Here is a 17457-nt window from a genome sequence, read left to right as displayed (position 1 = left end):
TGTGCTATTTAATATTAACTTGCTTGGAGCCCTGCAGTTAAACTTGAAATGGATTGTCTTAATACATATTCTATTTTAAGGTATTGTATGGATACCTGTATATTTTATTGTCTCTCTACTCATCCATTCATTTCCAACTGTTTTATGCTGTTCAGAGTCACCAGTGACATGGAGCTCAGGTAATTTTAAGTCACCAATCAGTGACAAGATGACAACTATTCACTTTCACATCAGTCTTCAGTTAACCTAACATTCATGTTTTCAGACTATGGGAAGAAACTACAGTACCCAGGGGGGGATCTGCAATGATGGGGACCATCAAACTCTAAACAGAAATATCGGGGCTGAAATTCAAAGGCTGAATCTATTCAATATAAATACAGTGTCTATGAGAAAAGCTTCATCAACTCCTGTTCAAAAATTTGGTTTTTGTCATATACATAATGAGACCAAAATAAATCATTTCAAAACTCCTTTCACATTAATGTGACCTATAAAATGTACAACTCATTTGAAAAAAAATTAAATATTCTAAAGAGGGGGAAGTAAAAAAAAAAAAAAAAAAACATGAGCTAAGTATAGAAAATATGGCACAAGAACTAGCTGTCCTTCCAAAATTGATGAAAAGAAAACTGAGGTAATGTGGTTGCACAAGTGTACACACCTTATAATTGGGGATATGGCTGTTTTCAAAACTAATCACTCTCATCTGCAATGGTTGACTTGAGGCAGCTGGAATTGTTCTTGTCAAGTCGAGTTGCTTCGATTCAACCTTTGTGGATTACCATAACCTGGATGACTGAGAATCTACACAGACATAGAACCAATGACATTCAAACTCATGCTAAATGGGACTCCGAACAAAGCTGCCATCATTTAAAGAGTAATCCCAAATAAAGATCAGATGAACCAGGCTTTTCCTGACATTTTTGTAGTTCCACTTTATAGCACAAGCCATGGTCAGCAAAGAGCTTCCAGAGCATGAGAGGGATCTTATTGTTCAAAGGTATCAAGTCAGGAGAAGGGTAAAAAGAATTTCCAAGGCATTAAATTTGCGTACAATGGAACATAGAAGAGAAGACAGTCACCACCAAGTGGAGAAAATATGGCACAACACTGCAGTACGAAAAATTAGGCTTTACACGATCAGGATTTTCGGGGCTGATCGTCGATCAGCGAGTTTAAAAAAAAGGGATAACCGATCACCAATCCGATCACAAGACCAAGTCATCATTTAAATTACATCATTTACCGTATATACTCATGTACTGTCGACTGAGTATCTTCAAAAATATTTTTGGGTCATAATCATGTCAAACCAACATTACAGAAATAATGGTGCTAACTTACTGTAATTAAATTACTTTATTGTAATTAAATTGCTTCACACACACAAGATTTTAGAGCATGATTTGACAGAACGGCGGCATGTTTACATATAACCGTTAGTGCTAGCGCACTAGCTTGCTAGGCGACATAACGGTTTGTTGCCTGCTTGCGAGCCGTAACGTAGTAAAAGTATGTGAACATACCTCAAGCAATCCTTGAATGAACGTCTTCTCCCGAGCACCGGTGACTATCACGACCACAGGTTTTTCCCCATTTTGTTGATTTTTCTGACCAACACAATACATGCGCGACCCATTGTTGTTGTCGTGGCAACGAGTGTATCTGGTCGCCTTTGAGTTTACAAGATGAAGCCCAGTGATAAAGCCGATCAGCATCTTCTTCTTTCCCTTTCGGCTTGTCCCTTTAGGGGTCGCCACAGCGCGTCATCCTTTTCCATGTAAGCCTATCTCCTGCATCCTCCTCTCGAACACCAACTGCCCTCTTGTCTTCCCTCACGACATACATCAACCTTCTCTTTGGTCTTCCTCTAGCTCTCTTGCCTGGCAGCTACATCCTCATCATCCTTCTACCAATATACTCACTATTTCTCCTCTGGACGTATCCAAACCATCGAAGTCTGGTCTCTCTAACTTTGTCTCCAAAACATCTAACCTTGGCTGTCCCTCTGATGAGCTCATTTCTAATTTTATCCAACCTGGTCACTCCGAGAGCGAACCGCAACATCTTCATTACCGCCACCTCCAGCTCTGCTTCCTGTTGTCTCTTCAGTGCCACTGTCTCTAATCCGTACATCATGGCTGGCCTAACCACTGTTATATAAACTTTGCCCTTCATCCTAACAGAGACTCTTCTGTCACATAACACACCTGACACCTTCCTCCACCCGTTCCAACCTGCTAGAACCTGTTTCTTCACTTCCTGACCATTCGTCTGTCACACCTACAGCACACCTCACCACTGTTCTGCTGCCCTCGTACATGTCCTGTACCATTCTAACATACTTCTCTGCCACTCCAGACTTCCGCATGCAGTACCACAGTTCCTCTCTGGGCACTCGGTCATGGGCTCTCTCTAGATCTACAAAGACAGAATGTAGCTCCTTCTGACCTTCTCTGTACTTTTCCATCAACATCCTCAAGGCAAATAATGCATCTGTGGTACTCTTTCTAGGCATGCAACCATACTGTTGCTTGCAAATACTCACTTCTGTCCTGAGTCGAGCCTCCACAACTCTTTCCCATAACTTCATTGTGTGGCTCATCAACTTTATTGCTCTATAGTTCGCACAGCTCTGCACATCACCCTTGTTCTTACAAATGGGCTCCAGCACACTTTTCCTCCATTCCTCAGGCATCTTCTCTCACGCTAGAATTCTATTGAACAAGCTGGTCAAAAACTCCACAGGCACCTCTCCTAGATGCTTCCATACCTCCACAGGAACGTCATCAGGACCAACTGCCTTTCCATTTTTCATCCTCTTTAATGCCTTTCTAACTTCCCCCTTACTAATCATTGCCACTTCCTGGTTCACCACACTTGCCTCTTCTACTCTCCCTTCTCTCTCATTTTCCTCATTCAGCAACTCCTCAAAGTATTCTTTCCATCTATCTCGCACACTACTGGCACCAGTCAACATATTTCCGTCTTTATCCTTAATAACCCTAACCTGCTGCACATCCTTCCCATCTCTATCCCTCTGTCTGACCAACCTGTATAGATCCTTTTCTCCTTCTTTAGTGTCCAACCTGGTATACATGTCATCATATGCCTCTTGTTTGGCCTTTGCCACCTCTACCTTTGCCTATGTCACATCTCAATGTATTCCTTTCGCCTTTCCTCGGTCCTCTCAGTGTCCCACTTCTTCTTAGCTAACCTTTTTCCTTGCATGATTTCCTGTACTGTGAGGTTCCACCACCAAGTCTCCTTCTCCCTTTCCTGACAGAAGATACACCAAGTACTCTCCTGCCTGCCTCTCTGATCACCTTGGCTGCAGTGGTCCAGTCTTCTGGAAGCTCCTCCTGTCCACCGAGAGGCTGTCTCACCTCTTCCCGAAAAGCTGCACAACACTCGTCCTTGTCTCAGCCTCCACCGCATGGTTCTCTGCTCTGCCTTTGTCTTCCTAATCTTCCTCCCCACCACCAGAGTCATCTTTCACACCACCATACTATGCTGTCTAGCCACACTCTCCCCTACCACTATCTTACAGTCGGTAACCTCCTTCAGATTACATCGTCTGCACAAGATGTAATCCACCTGCGTGCTTCTACCTCTGCTCTTGTAGGTCATCCTATGTTCCTGCCTCTTCTGGGAAAAAAAAGTGTCCACTACAGCTTTTTTCATCCTTTTTGCAAAGTCTACCACCATCTGTCCCTCCAAGTTCCTTTCCTGGATGCCGTACTTACCCATCACTTCTTTATCACCCCTATTTCCTTCACCAACATGTCCATTACTATCTGCACCAATCACGACTCTCTCTCTGTCTGGTATGCTCAGAACTACTTCGTCTAGCTCCTTCCAGAATTTCTCTTTCACCTCTAGGTCACATCCTACCTGTGGGGCATAGCCACTAATCACATTATACATAACACCCTCAATTTCAAGTTTCAGCCTCATCACTCGATCTTTTCACCTCCAAGACATTCTTCGCCAACTCTTCTTTTAAAATAACCCCAACACCATTTCTCTTCCCATAAAAATAAAATAATTTAAACCCTGCCCCTAAACTTCTAGCTTTACTGCCTTTCCACCTGGTCTCCTGGACACACAATATATGAACCTTTCTCCTAATCATCATGTCAACCAACTCCCGAGATTTTCCTGTCATAGTCCCAACATTCAAAGTCCCCACATTCAGTTTTAGGCTCTATGCTTTCCTCTTCTCTTTCTGCCGAAGAACCCGCTTTCCACCTCTTCTTCGTCTTTGACCCACCGTAGCTGAATTTCCACCGGCCCCCTGCAGGTTGATGGCACCGGTGGCGGACGTTGTTAACCCGGGCCACGACCGATCCAGTATGGAATTAAAGCCGATCAGCATAAAATGCTAATTATCGGCCGATACCGATCAAGCCGATCAGATCGGTGTAAAGTCTACTAAAAACTGGACATCAAAACTGATTTAAAAAATTAGTAGAAAATGGTCAGTTCGGCTGCCAAGAGGCCGACAGCAACACTGAAGGAGCTGCAGAAATTTCTTGGAAGTACCGGTTGTTTAATACATGTGACAAAATCTCCCGTCTTCTTCATACTGTTGTATGTCTTGGCTAAGGGGTAGGGTAGCAAGACAGAAGCTGAAGGTTGCAGATGGAACTACGGTTCTAAGAATCTCAGATGCTACCAGAGGCGGTGCGTCAAGCACTGGCTGATACCTCTCGCGCAGACATATCAAGCTCATGGCCCAGGAGGAATTATGTCCGGCCCGTGGGATCAATTTTATGTCAGCATGAAATTGGCCCGCAAAACGCCATCAGCCAAACGTGCACTTAATTCCATGAGCAGCGTCTTCTTATTTGTATGAACTATACAGTAGCATACTCTGTGTTGAGCGAGTGGGGATATGACAGTCGGCCAATCAGGTACCATTTCAAAGGAGCCACATGGCTACTAATGCATCTGCTCATGCATTTAAGTACTAATAACTGTTACTGCAAATTATGGAAGCTCTGTTTGTTGTCGATCAAATGAAGACGCATTGCAGAAGAACTGCAAAAACAGCAAACCTGACTGCAAAAAGTGAAAGTGTCTGGCGAACGACAATGACGAAAAGAACATCGACGAACCTCTTATTTGATTGGAGGCAATGCTATCTACAGGAATACTTATGGGGGATTCTTATGGGGTGAGTTCTCAACATTATTTATGTTACGGTTGTGTTTATTCCAAGTTTTGACAAAGATGAAAATGCTCCTCGTAGTAATTACAGCGCAATTCCGACTGCAAAAAGTGTGATATTTCAGTTTTTCTTTTTTAATAAATCTGCAAAATTTTCAACAATTCTGTTTTTTTTCTGTCAATATGGGGTTCTGTGTGTACATTAATGAGGGGGGAAATGAACTTAAATGATTTTAGCAAATGGCTGCAATATAACAAAGAGTGAAAAATTTAAGGGGGTCTGAATACTTTCCGTACACACTGTAACAACATGGAGCCGGCAGCAGGCAGCAGCATGCTTTCGGGCTGTTTTGTGTGCTGATTCCCATTTAACCTGAGTTTGAATGTGATTCATTCTAAACACGTCATTCCCACTTATAAGACGGTGTGCACACTTGTGCAACCATATTGTCTCAGTTTTTTACTCATAAATAAAATAATAATAAATTGAGTTGTAAATGTCATAGGAATTTAGGTCGCAATAAGGTCACTCGTTTAAAAAGTGAGGGATACAGTACATGATTGTTGCATGTTTTTAGCCTGTGCACTTTTTTTTCACCATGCACTATGATGTAATGCATTATGTAAATATGTAATTATACTATATTGTATTATGTAGATATATAACATTGTATAGTTTGTTGTATTTTTAGCTAGTTTTTTTTTTTACAACACAAAAAAAAATTGACATTTAAACACGGGTGTGTAGACTTTTTCCATCCACTATATAAATATGGAGAGTTGTATCTGAATACTATTGTACTTGTATTGCACAATGACAAAGGAGTAAAAGTGAATTTAGTATCTATGTTTAAGCATAATGATGAATTGAACTTACTTGTCCGGCTCTGTTACGGAGTCATCATAAAAATCCTCCTAAGGATGGGGAACAACAAGCCCAACCAGTTAAACCAAGTAATACAAATACATTCTTACGTACATTGATGTGTAAGAGTCTTGGGCCACCATTATAATTGTTATTTTAGCTGTGTTATACTGATCAAACTAGACCAAATAGTAGCACACCAACCTCCACCAAGGCTAAACTATTTATAAATGTGAAACAATTCATAGAAAGGTGTATTTAGGTTTGTTTGTCCAGCTGTTGTTCTCTTAAACTCACAGGCTACTTTCTGTCAATGGAGCAGAGAGAACAGACAGGGTGTCAATATGAATTTGAAGGCTGGACAGTTTCAGTGGCACTATATTGACTTCCACGAGGGGGAAATTGCACCCTTATAGAGACAAGGTTTAAAGTATAATTGGTTGTTGATTTGTGCACCATTCCTCTTCACCCTTTTCTGTACATTAGTTTTGCATTAATTTATGTAAACCTCATGTGTCTCCTATTAGTAGATATGTTACTAAATCCAGATCGCCGGCCGCCGTTTTCTTTCCATTTTGTTGTGCCGGATTTTCAGAAGTTGGATTTAGCGGAGGTCCACCAAAATCACGTTCCTCATTGTGAAAGGTATATCGACGTGATGAACTATTATTATTTTAGTTTTCAGTGACGTTTGATGTAAATCTGATGATTGGCTTGCTCTCGGCATGGTGCAAAATGAGACGGCTAAAGCAGACGCCACCATTGAAAAATGAGGAAAATGGCGTGTTTAAACATCACATTTTCATCTCAACCAATAAACATATGGGCATTTGTCTACCAAAGAGCCAAGGTTTTGTTCACGTATTTCCTAGTGATTTACATTGATTTCTGGATAAATTAATTTGAACCGCTTTGCAACATAAAAAGTAGCATAAAATCCTTAACCCTTATCCTATTCTTACAAACTTGGGCTCATTTTATTTGCGTTTCAAATCTCTAGCCATTCACGTCTTCTATTTTGATATACAGGTGGTTTGAAATTTTTAGTAAACATACTATGAGTTATTGTTTTTAAGTCTGCTGTAAAAAAAAAAAAAAAATGGTCATTTTGAAATCAACGATTTAGGACGTTCGCACAGAACTGCATCTTTGCAAAATACAGTATAGTTTTTAGCGGAAAAGTGCTGAAGACAGACCTCTGTATCACTGACGTCCTCAGTCTCCAAGTCTATGTCGAACACTCCGGCCATCCTGTAACCGACACTAGTCAGGCAAGGTTCTTTTTTTAACTGGATGTAAAACATACTAATATACTGTATATCCTACTCAGTACGCAGGTAGAACAGGTCTGTACCGTTTGTTAAGCCATTCAAAAAACAATGACAACACTGTGAGCAGTCAGCTTGTGAATAGTTAGGTCAGTATCAAGTATTTAAACTACACTAATAAAGATAAACACACCTCAATAGTGTGTTTGAACGCTTAATCGAGATAATATGGTTGGAAGCAAGACCGTCACGAGCAACGCTAGCAAGTGGCAACCAAAACACGTGAGGAAAAGAGAAACAGTGTTTCTTAGGTAACCATAGCTTTCAAATGACCTAAAAGCGTGTTGAGCTGCTACTTCCTCACGACTAACGTCCAGCCCTGTGTTTGTGATCGTCACTGAAGATGACAGTTGTGTTAGCTTAGCACACTGTAAAAGCCGCTAACCTAAAGGTAACAACACGGCTTACCTGACAACAGTCTTTCATCCGGGGGTTTCTTAGTTCACTCGGGACAACGATTGTATAATCAAAACGATTATTGTACAAAAATGAATGTGTCCGCGAGATTCTGTTCTTTTTCTGTCATGTAGTCCCCTAAATTGTGCTTCACTCCAAGGATCCAGGCTGCCCTCGTGCAGGCTTCTTCCTGGTGTTGTAATGCGTCATTGCCATACGTCATCGGTTGTCTGTTTTCCTTTGTGTTGATTGGCGGATAGCAAGCCATTTTATGGCCACGTCTGTGTAATCCAAGTACGTGCGGCGTAGTACCTTCTTTGAATATACTTTAGTTTTATACCTATTGTCCAGTGTTGAACGTGAGGGTCTGTCGAAGTACAGCACGACAAAAGAGAGACGCCTGCCAGCCTCATATTTCATTTTTAGTGGAATGCCAAGTACGCTTGAAGTCTCGTATTTTGATGACCAATGAATGATGTAAAATGTGAAAGATAATAAGAGGTAAGTATGTTTTTAGGGTAATGTGAATCAAAACAATCGCCCGAACAGGGACTTGAACCCTGGACCCTCAGATTAAAAGTCTGATGCTCTACCGACTGAGCTATCCGGGCTCGTTTTACAATCACCGCAATGATAATGAAATCACTGCACAACGTATTGCAAAATTTATTATTTTGGACACTTTGAATGCCCGTATCGTGATCAACAATTTCAGATGACATACAATAATGAAGAATTTGTGGTAAATTGTGTTATGTAATCTGTCAGAAATCATGAGTTTGGAGTTGTGTTTGTCTAGCACAATAATCATTGAAAATGAAAACATGAGGCCCCAGCGAGATTTGAACTCGCGACCCCTGGTTTACAAGACCAGTGCTCTAACCCCTGAGCTATGGAGCCCTTAGTGAAACAGATGCGAACCCATGTGTTAAAAAATCTATAACCGTAATTTCAGGTAGCAACTAAGGAAAGGGAATGTGATTTGATCAACTGTCCACATCCCCGGACACAAGCCTCTTTCATACTTAACCCTGTAATGCCTGAGCCCAGAAATAATGCACTGAAAATTCTGATTTCTTGAATATGGAACCTTAATTTTGCCCTTTCACAAAATTTGGAAAAAAAAACAATACAAAAAATGACAAACCCAATTCCAATTAAGTTGGGATGTTGTGTTAAACATAAATAAAAACAGAATACATTGATTTGCAAATCATGTTCAACCTATATTTAATTGAATACACTACAAAGACAAAATATTTAATGGTCAAACTGATAAACTTTATTGTTTTTAGCAAATAATCCTTAACTTGGAATTTTATGGCTGCAGCACATTCCAAAAAAGATGGGACAGGGTCATGTTTACCACTGTGTTACATCACCTTTTCTTTTAACAACATTCAATAAACGTTTGGGAACTAATTGTTGAAGCTTTGTAGGTGGAATTCTTTCCCATTCTTGCTTGATGTACAGCTTCAGCTGTTCAAGTCCAGGGTCTCCGTTGTCGTATTTTACGCTTCATAATGCGCCACACATTTTGAATGGGATACAGGTCTGGACTGCAGGCAGGCTAGTCTAGTACCCGCACTCTTTTACTACTAAGCCACGCTGTTGTAACACGTGCAGAATGTGGTTTGGCATTGTCTTGCTGAAATTACCAGGGGCGTCCATGAAAAAGACATGCCTTGGATGGCAGCATGTTTCTCCAAAACCTGTATGTACCTTTCAGCATTAATCATGCCTTTACACATGTGTAAGTTACCCATGCCATTGGCACTAACACAGCCCCATACCATCACAGATGCTGGCTTTTGGACTTCGCGTCCATAGCAGTGCGGATGGTTCTTTTCCTCTAGCTCGGAGGACACAACGTCCACAATTTCCAAAAACAATTTGAAATGTGGACTCGTCGGACCACAGAACGCTTTTCCACTTTGCATCGGTCCATCTTAGCTCGGACCCAGAGAAGCCGTTTCTGGGTGTTGTTGATAAATGGCTTTTGCTTTGCATAGTAGAGTTTCAAGTTTCAAGTTTCATCTTACGGATGTAGCTCCGAACTGTATTTACTGTGTTTTCTGAAGGCGGCACGGTGAAGACTGGTTAGAGTGTCTGCCTCACAGTTCAATCCCCGGCCCCGCCTGTGTGGAGTTTGCATGTTCTCCCCGTGCCTGCGTGGGTTTTCTCCGGGCACTACGGTTTCCTCCCACATCCCAAAAACATGCATGGTAGGTTAATTGAAGTCTCTAAATTGCCCCTAGGTGTGAATGTGGGTGCGAACTGTTTGTTTATGTGTGCCCTGCGATTGGCTGGCAACCAGTACAGGGTGTATCATCCTGCCCGATGATAGCTGGGATAGGCTCCAACACTCCCACGACCCTTGTGAGGATAAGCGGCTCAGAAAATGGAAGGATGGGTGGATGGGTGTTCTGAAGTGTTTCTGAGTCCATGTGGTGATATCCTTTATACATTGATGTCGGTTTTTGATGCAGTGCCGCCTGAGGGATCAAAGGTCACGGTCATTCAATGTTGGTTTTTGGCCTTGCCGCTTATATGCAGTGATTTCTCCAGATTCTCTGAACCTTTTGATGATATTATGGACCATAGATGATGAAATCCCTAAATTCCTTGCAATTGTACCTTAAGGAACATTGTCTTTAAACTATTCGACTATTTTTTCACACACTTGTTCACAAAGAGGTGAACCTCGCCCCATCTTTGCTTGTGAATGACTGAGCAATTCAGGGAAGCTCCTTTTATACCCAATAATGGTACCCACCTGTTCCCAATTAGCCTGTTCACCTGTGGGATGTTCCAAAGAGGTGTTTGATGAGCATTCCTCAACTTTCTCAGTCTTTTTTGCCATCTGTCCCAGCATTTTTGGAACGTGTTGCAGCCATAAAATTCTAAGTGAATGATTATTTGCTAAAAACAATAAAGTTTATCAGTTTGAACATGAAACATCTTGTCTTTGTAGTGTATTTAATTAAATTAGGTTGAACATGATTTGCAAATCATTGTATTCTGTTTTTATTTATGTTTAACACAACGTCCCAACTTCATTGGAAATGGGGTTGTATTTGCATGTAGTTTTTTCATTTGTATCGTAAATGATACATTGGGCATTACATGCAGTTCTGGCAATACAAGAACATCAGCCTCCTTAGGCCTCTTCTTTTCTCTTTTATAATGAACAGTGGTAAGCATGAAAACAGCAGTTAAGGCTATTCAACAAGAACATCGGCCTCTTATTTTTTCAAACAGCTACCTTTTCCAATAACTTTTTCTTGTATGATGAACAGTAGTAAGTATGAAAAAACAGCAGTTCAGGCGATAACAAGAACATCAGCCTCTTCATTTTTTTTAAAACTGTGACTGTTTCCAGTGACTTTTTCTTTTATTACTCATCTGGTCATTACTTTTTTATCAAACTCAGCAGCTGGATGTGCCTTTCTTTTCTTCTCTTTTCACTTTGCTTCTACCACACTGTATTGTTGCATGTGACATTCTGAGACCCTCCTCTTCCTCTTCAAGCCTATCAGCAACAGTTTTATCTTCCTCATTGCTACTACCAGTATTTGAGTTCTCTTCATTGTAGTCTGCATTAGGGGTCCAATCTTTATCCAACACTTCATCATCTGCAGACATCAACTCCTCTGTCACTCAAATTGCCATCAAGGAAGCGTAGGACATCTTCAGCAGTGTACTGTTTAGCCATCTAAAGTACAGAAATATAGGTTTATCAATTTTCAAGTGCAATTATTTGTTGTAAATATCACATTGCAATTGTAATTTGTGTAATTCAGTGATCAAAACATTTATGATACACAATGATCAATATAATGCATATTGCACCAAGAGAAAAAAGGTCATCACAATTGAGGGTATTACTACCAAATTCCACTTTTTACCTGGAGTATCAAATTTGAACAAACATTTTATGGACGCTTTTTACTATGTATTGAAATGCAAAAAAAAATAAGTAATTATAAATTGATTCAACAGATTTAGTGCTCATGTTAGAAGCTCATTGAAAATGTCACTCGAAAATTGTAAAAATCGCAATTTTCTTTACCTTGATCCAGGGAGTTGGGAACTTTCAGAAGGCTGCCATCTTGGATTGTCCCATGTACTGTCTGAATTGTTGTAGTGATAAAGGTATCCACCAGGGGGTGGAAGAGAAATATCAGACTGGATACAAGAGTGAAGTTTTTACCATAAAATTATGCAATAGGTCTCAGAAATGCTTGTATCAAATGTGATGCATTTGGCATTGTTTAAGAATGAAATGCTGTTTGGTGGCATTGCCATATAGATACTGTTATAAACAAAGTACAAACCTAAAGCCAACTGGACCCAGCCAGACAACAAACGAAAGACCTCCTATCTGTCTTTTGACTTTGTATAATATGTGCGAGGTGCTGATTGGCAGCAGGCGGAGACAGCGTACCAAAGGTCTTCCGCCATACTCGCATCAAGTCTGCCCGCTGCAGAGTAAAGTTAGACCGAAGGAAACATGAGGGATTGGATGCCTTTTCATAATAATGACTCATTTTCGTTTTTTCTATTGGCTGTTACGCTTACATGGACTCTAAGTTTGGTTCCACTCAAAAAGACGCTCTTGGCTTTGTTCGAGCCCTTGTGGTAGCGAGGGGTGCAATGGTGGAAGCAGGGGGACACAAGAGCAGAGTTGCTTCATGAAAAGCTGTGCGTCGATGCAGGATTGTATCCGAGAGTCTTGCATGGTGGACCCAGGAGATCACATTAGCAGGTGAGTAGGGCTAGGTGGCTCAAATGCAAAATTTGAGTTTGCCATCTACGGTAACTACATGTTAAAGCGTGTTTATTGGACATGGTGTTTAAAACGTGGTTTTCCAGTAAACGCAACGGTGCACCGTGTGTAGTTTGTACAGTTATTGAGCAGCGCTAACGTTGCAACTTAGTTGAGCTGGGCACTGGCTACTGACTGGGCAGACCCGTGGAACTTGTTCTTGGATCCGGGTTGCACCCGAGGGGGAGAGTCGTTACTACAGTGTCTCCGTTTTTGGTGGGAAGCTACTACTTTTTTTTCGCCAGCTACGCCCAAACAGGAAGAAAAACACACTTTAGCAGCCGCCACATACGTCCTATCGGATTTGAATGAGGAACTATGTAGCACGTACTTTTTTCTACGGCGAAAAACAGCTGAAACGTTGCCTTTTTATGCTTTGCCCGCATCAACACATCCCTTCCTTCTATGGACAGCACTGACTCCCACAAGATGTTAAAAGGCCTTCGCTATATGCCAGCGACTCTTCAGAGAGGCTATCAGCGTGTCCAAAGGGGATGATGGCAAAGGGAAAGTCTGTTAATATAGACAGCACTTCGTCTTTTCTTCGTGACCAGTTCACCTATTATGACATTGTTGCAAAAGACTGTCGACAGAGTACTGTGATTTTTTTTTTCCTCGCTGAGTGGCCATGCTAGGAATTATGCTATTTGTAAAGGAATGCTTTGCTTTCTCTTGGTGTTAGCTCCGCAGTGGATTCATGTAAGCTAAACCCCCTCGTTTTATTGTTATTGTGATAATAAATGGTAATTATGTCAGTCGGTTGATTTAAATTGAGAATACTGCTGTTGTTCGTTGTTACATCTTTTAATTCCTTGGCAGGGCCAACAGTAACAACATGCTCGTGGCCTCTGCTGTGGTGGTGTGGGAATGGCTGAACGAACACGGTCGGTGGCGGCCCTACAGCCCAGCCGTCTCCCATCAAATAGAGGCGGCCATTCGGAGTGGAGATACCCGCGGGGGGAGCGTCGTCCTCGGCCAGGTGGAGAGTCGACTCTCTCCGTACATAATTGATCTCCAATCCATGCACCAGTTCAGACAAGACACAGGTAAGACAGGGAGCATGGTATAGGTTTATGGCACAAAGCTAGCATGTCATGTTGGTACTGTATGCTCAGGACATTTTTCGTAGAAGAATTCGTCCCTCATCCGCGCAGGCTTCATAAATTGCATACACACAGACTAGATAAAAGTGGTTTTGGCGGCACTTGAAGCCCAAAAGTACTTGTTTGTTTGTTTGAGACCAAATTACTGAATCTCTTCGGAAGGGATGAAAGGACGGCATTGTATGTGCAGATAGTTGGTGTCGTAAGACCCCACCTCTGTTATAAGATAGCTTCTCAGCGAAAGCAGCTGTCCATTGTTGCGGTTGTTTGTTGCTCTGCGCATGCGTGGTTGGTGCAGTGATATGCCGGTTACGCGTTACAAAGTAGGGCGCATTACAAAGTAACACGTTACTCCAAAATTCCGCCATTTTGAGTAGCGAGCAAAGTAACAGGTTACTTCCCCTTGGAGAGTAATCAGACTACAGTTACTTTTTCAAACCAGCAATAGTTACTTTTGAGTCATCAATGTCTCTCACCAAGTACTGATTTGTGTCTGGTGACTCGGAAAAAACACAGTCCAGCCATTCAGTAGCATTTAACCGTTCACGCAGACTGCTGATTTCACAAAAAGCAGTTCGAAGTGATCAGCACAGTTTTGGAATGCTTGCTTGGCACACATAGCTTTCTTCCCCTGTCAATTGACTTTCCCTATCCACTGGTCACCTATTCCTTTTTCACTTGGAAAGCCCAAAAAAAACCTCTTTCCACTGCCTAAACTATTTGTACAACCAAATGCCACACAATACACCGTCGTGACATTGTTTAAATCATACGAAAACAAATACAAGGACGGGAACAATTGCACACAACGCCGAATGAAGAGGCCGTTTGGCTCATGTTACGTCACAGCGCCAGATAGAGCCGAAGACGGGAAGCGCTGGATGCAGAAAGCGGAAGGCGCATTCTGCAGCATATTTATCGAATTAACTGCTGTTTATGTGCTATATAATCACTTCAAAATGGCAGATGTGGTTTATAGTGGTTCTAGAGTTATCAAGAAACATTTTTAAAATCCTTGTCCTCTGACCTTTAATCCCATGTGGCCCGCCACATCATTTTATGTGGCCCGCGAAGGCAAATCATGCTCGTCAGCTTCTGTGATTTTTGCTAAAATCTGTACCCAAATTCCAAATTGTCATAATAATAAACAATAATGTTGAGATACTGTATTTTTCTGTTACCAAACCCTTCTTCTACAGTAACTTAAACAATACTTGAACAAACTTATTATCCTTGTCTTCTGATTTCAAAACTAGTTTTCCCTCAATTTGTTGTGTAATGGTAATAATATGATTTGGTGATTAAACATTTATATGGTTTCACTGCTTCTAATGGCCCTCCGAGGAAAATCATAACTACAATGCGGCCCGAGACAAAAATGAGTTTGACACCCCTGCGCTAGTACATCTTGTATTAATTAGGAAATGCGGCTACAATTATTTAATTAGTTTATGGATGTTAATGGTAAATGAATTAAGCGACGGAGCCATGTTAAGTATCATGTCACAACACAGATTGAACTAACTTCAAATTCAGAAATGGACAATAAAACAGAAAAATATTTAATATTTTCCTGAAGGATTGGTTTGGGACTAGCCTTTGAAGTTGTCAGTAGTGAAAAATGAAGTGAAACAGACAATGATTTTAGTCAATTCTTCAGAATGAGTGCTTAAAGAGGAGGATGGTATTCATGTGGCACAGCTTGAAGCAGGCAACAGGTGGAGATGGGCCTGGCTCAAGTTGGAGGCCAGAACAAAAAAAAAAGCAAAGAAATTAGGCAAATTTAATTTCAATCTTCAATTTGTACATCAACATGTACTTGAGCGGTGTAAATACGTTTTTCTGCGTGAATAATTTTGTTTTTATTTTGGCTTATTGTATTCTTAAGAGCGGCACGGTGACCGACTGGTTAGAGCGTCAGCCTCACAGTTTTGAGGACCCGGGTTCAATCCCCGGCCCCGCCTGTGTGGAGTTTGCATGTTCTCCCCGTGCCTGCGTGGGTTTTCTCCGGGTACTCCGGTTTCCTCCCACATCCCAAAAACATGCATGAATTGGAGACTCTGAATTGCCCGTAGGCATGACTGTGAGTGCGAATGGTTGTTTGTTCCTATGTGCCCTGCGAATGGTTGGCAACCAGTTCAGGGTGTACCCCGCCTCCTGCCCGATGACAGCTGGGATAGGCTCCAGCACGCCCGCGACCCTAGTGAGGAGAAGCGGCTCAGAAAATGGATGGATGGATGTATTCTTAAGAGTCTTCCCGATTGCTTAATTTATGTTAAAATCAAACACATTCTCTGCAGGGGCCCGGGGGATCCCCCCAGAACCCCCAACAATGTTTTGGATTTTTTTGTCACTTCTTTCATGCCTTTGGTGTTTGCATGGCTTTTGATTGGCTTTAGTAGTTTCTGTGCGTTTTCTCAGAGGTTATTGTGAAAAAGACTTATTACCAAGCACTTCTAACCCCGGCCAACCAGTGTTTAGATTTGTATACCTCCAAAATGGCCACACATCCAGGTAGCTGCCCAAAATGTGACATCAGTGCAAACATGATTATTGTTGAAATGCTCACAATAACAAACTGACCATTGAGAAATTGTTTGCTAATTTGACAGTATTTAATGTAATAGTTTTAGATGTGTAATATTACAACATAACATACACACAGCAAGACATAATGGTGCTAAAATGCAAAAAATCATGTTAAGTTAGGAACGCTCTTAACGCAGGTAAGCAAAAGGCCAAGTAATAAAATTTAATAATATTAACGAGGCATCTTAAAACAGCCGAGGAAATCAAAGTGTGCAAATTGCCTTACTCTTTTTTTGTGTGTGTGTCCTGTTCGGCTGTTCGGTAAAGCAGAATGGAAAATCTGTATCTCGTTTATGCTGGAACAGTTTTACTGTGTCACAGTGGAGTTTTTAAGCTTCCGCTGTGGTTTCTTAGTATTATAATTGAGCTTTATTGAGAATCAGACTTGATCACTCGAACAGAACAAAGTTTCTAGAAGGGAGAGCAAAACAAAGACAAAAGACAAAGCACTAATTGTAAACAGGATGAGAGAAGTAACTCATTACATTATCTACAACAATGAAACATTAAATGAGTGTTGCATGGGGTGCTACACCCTGTGAGGGAAGGACAGGACAAGATAGAACAGGACAAGGATAGGAGAAGCAGCATGCAGGACAAGGGTCGTGAACCCGGCTGTACAACTGAAGTGTGGTGGGATTAATTATGTAAATTATAAAGGTCTACAGGACGAGAGTATAAGTGAGGGGATACACAAGCGATTTGCATATTCATGAGTTATTTGTCGCAGTAAGTAAGAGACCCCACACCCAGTGAAAGAGTCCTAGGGGTGTGTGCCTGCGGATACATACAAGTGAATTGACAACGTTTTACATGCACAAAGACTGACAGAAATGTCGTGTAATTGCTGTGGCCGCACCGCGCAGGCTGAGGACCCCACCCAATCAATCGAGGATCGGGATCAGGCGCAGGGGTCCACCCGAGAGCAGCCCGGTGGACGGGACACGTCCCACACCGAGGGACCCAGGGCAGTCCGCCAGCACCACCGAGGCGCCCCAACAACTGGCCACCCAGTGGGGGCCGCAGGGACCCAATGCCAACCCCCAGCCAAATCACCACCCCACCTACCGCCACACACGCCCCGCCACCCCATCACTGCCTTCCTCCCCCAGGAGAGCCAGACGCCACCCACAACCCGCAGGGCCTCCTTTGTTTGTTGGAGAGGAGGAT

The 17457-nt window shown here is 41.9% G+C and overlaps 2 protein-coding genes, 1 long non-coding RNA gene and 2 other non-coding genes across 12 annotated transcripts in view; 1 reads left to right on the top strand and 4 right to left on the bottom strand.

Annotated features, from left to right (window-relative positions):
• LOC133477410 (ribosomal protein S6 kinase beta-2-like) overlaps positions 1 to 7987 on the bottom strand; it is a 42602-nt gene extending 34615 nt beyond the window's left edge. Inside the window, exons 1-4 of one of the 4 annotated variants that reach the window (XM_061772123.1) lie at positions 7780 to 7983; positions 7240 to 7294; positions 6056 to 6093; positions 665 to 807 (exon numbers count right to left, since the gene is read on the bottom strand). Coding sequence is in view for 2 of the 4 variants with exons in the window: in XM_061772122.1 (XP_061628106.1) it covers positions 6056 to 6093; positions 7240 to 7293 (92 nt within the window). In the remaining 2 variants the exon portion in view is untranslated. Of the gene's footprint in view, positions 1 to 664; positions 808 to 6055; positions 6094 to 7239; positions 7295 to 7779 lie in introns of all 4 variants that reach the window. The other 3 variants (XM_061772122.1, XM_061772121.1, XM_061772124.1) reach the window with 3 other exon arrangements.
• Positions 7988 to 8305: 318 nt separating this feature from the next.
• Positions 8306 to 8378, bottom strand: trnak-uuu (transfer RNA lysine (anticodon UUU)). Its single transcript has one exon. It is a non-coding gene; the product is annotated as a tRNA-Lys (tRNA).
• Positions 8379 to 8594: 216 nt separating this feature from the next.
• On the bottom strand, positions 8595 to 8667 carry trnat-ugu (transfer RNA threonine (anticodon UGU)). Its single transcript has one exon. It is a non-coding gene; the product is annotated as a tRNA-Thr (tRNA).
• A 2450-nt stretch (positions 8668 to 11117) lies between these two features.
• On the bottom strand, positions 11118 to 13041 carry LOC133477409 (uncharacterized). Of its 4 annotated transcripts, none has more exons than XR_009788345.1 (3): positions 12927 to 13041; positions 11840 to 11955; positions 11118 to 11482 (listed from the first exon to the last, which is right to left on the bottom strand). It is a non-coding gene; the product is annotated as an uncharacterized LOC133477409 (long non-coding RNA). The 4 variants fall into 4 exon arrangements; XR_009788344.1 differs by lacking the exon at positions 12927 to 13041 and adding an exon at positions 12105 to 12243; XR_009788346.1 differs by lacking the exon at positions 12927 to 13041 and adding an exon at positions 12105 to 12234 and having other exon boundaries at positions 11840 to 11900.
• The window catches only part of LOC133477408 (E3 ubiquitin-protein ligase DTX4-like), a 41169-nt gene continuing 35945 nt past the window's right edge, over positions 12234 to 17457 (top strand). Inside the window, exons 1-2 of one of the 2 annotated variants that reach the window (XM_061772119.1) lie at positions 12234 to 12535; positions 13415 to 13641. In XM_061772119.1, the coding sequence (XP_061628103.1) occupies positions 12462 to 12535; positions 13415 to 13641 (301 nt within the window). In that variant the 5' untranslated portion in view covers positions 12234 to 12461. Of the gene's footprint in view, positions 12536 to 12699; positions 13295 to 13414; positions 13642 to 17457 lie in introns of those variants that run through there. The other variant, XM_061772120.1, reaches the window with a different exon arrangement.

Source organism: Phyllopteryx taeniolatus, chromosome 4, assembly GCF_024500385.1.
Source record: "Phyllopteryx taeniolatus isolate TA_2022b chromosome 4, UOR_Ptae_1.2, whole genome shotgun sequence".
In the NCBI taxonomy this organism is placed as follows: domain Eukaryota; kingdom Metazoa; phylum Chordata; class Actinopteri; order Syngnathiformes; family Syngnathidae; genus Phyllopteryx; species Phyllopteryx taeniolatus.
The sequence above is the reverse complement of the archived record's forward strand: the minus strand, read 5'-3'. Positions and strand labels throughout refer to the sequence as shown.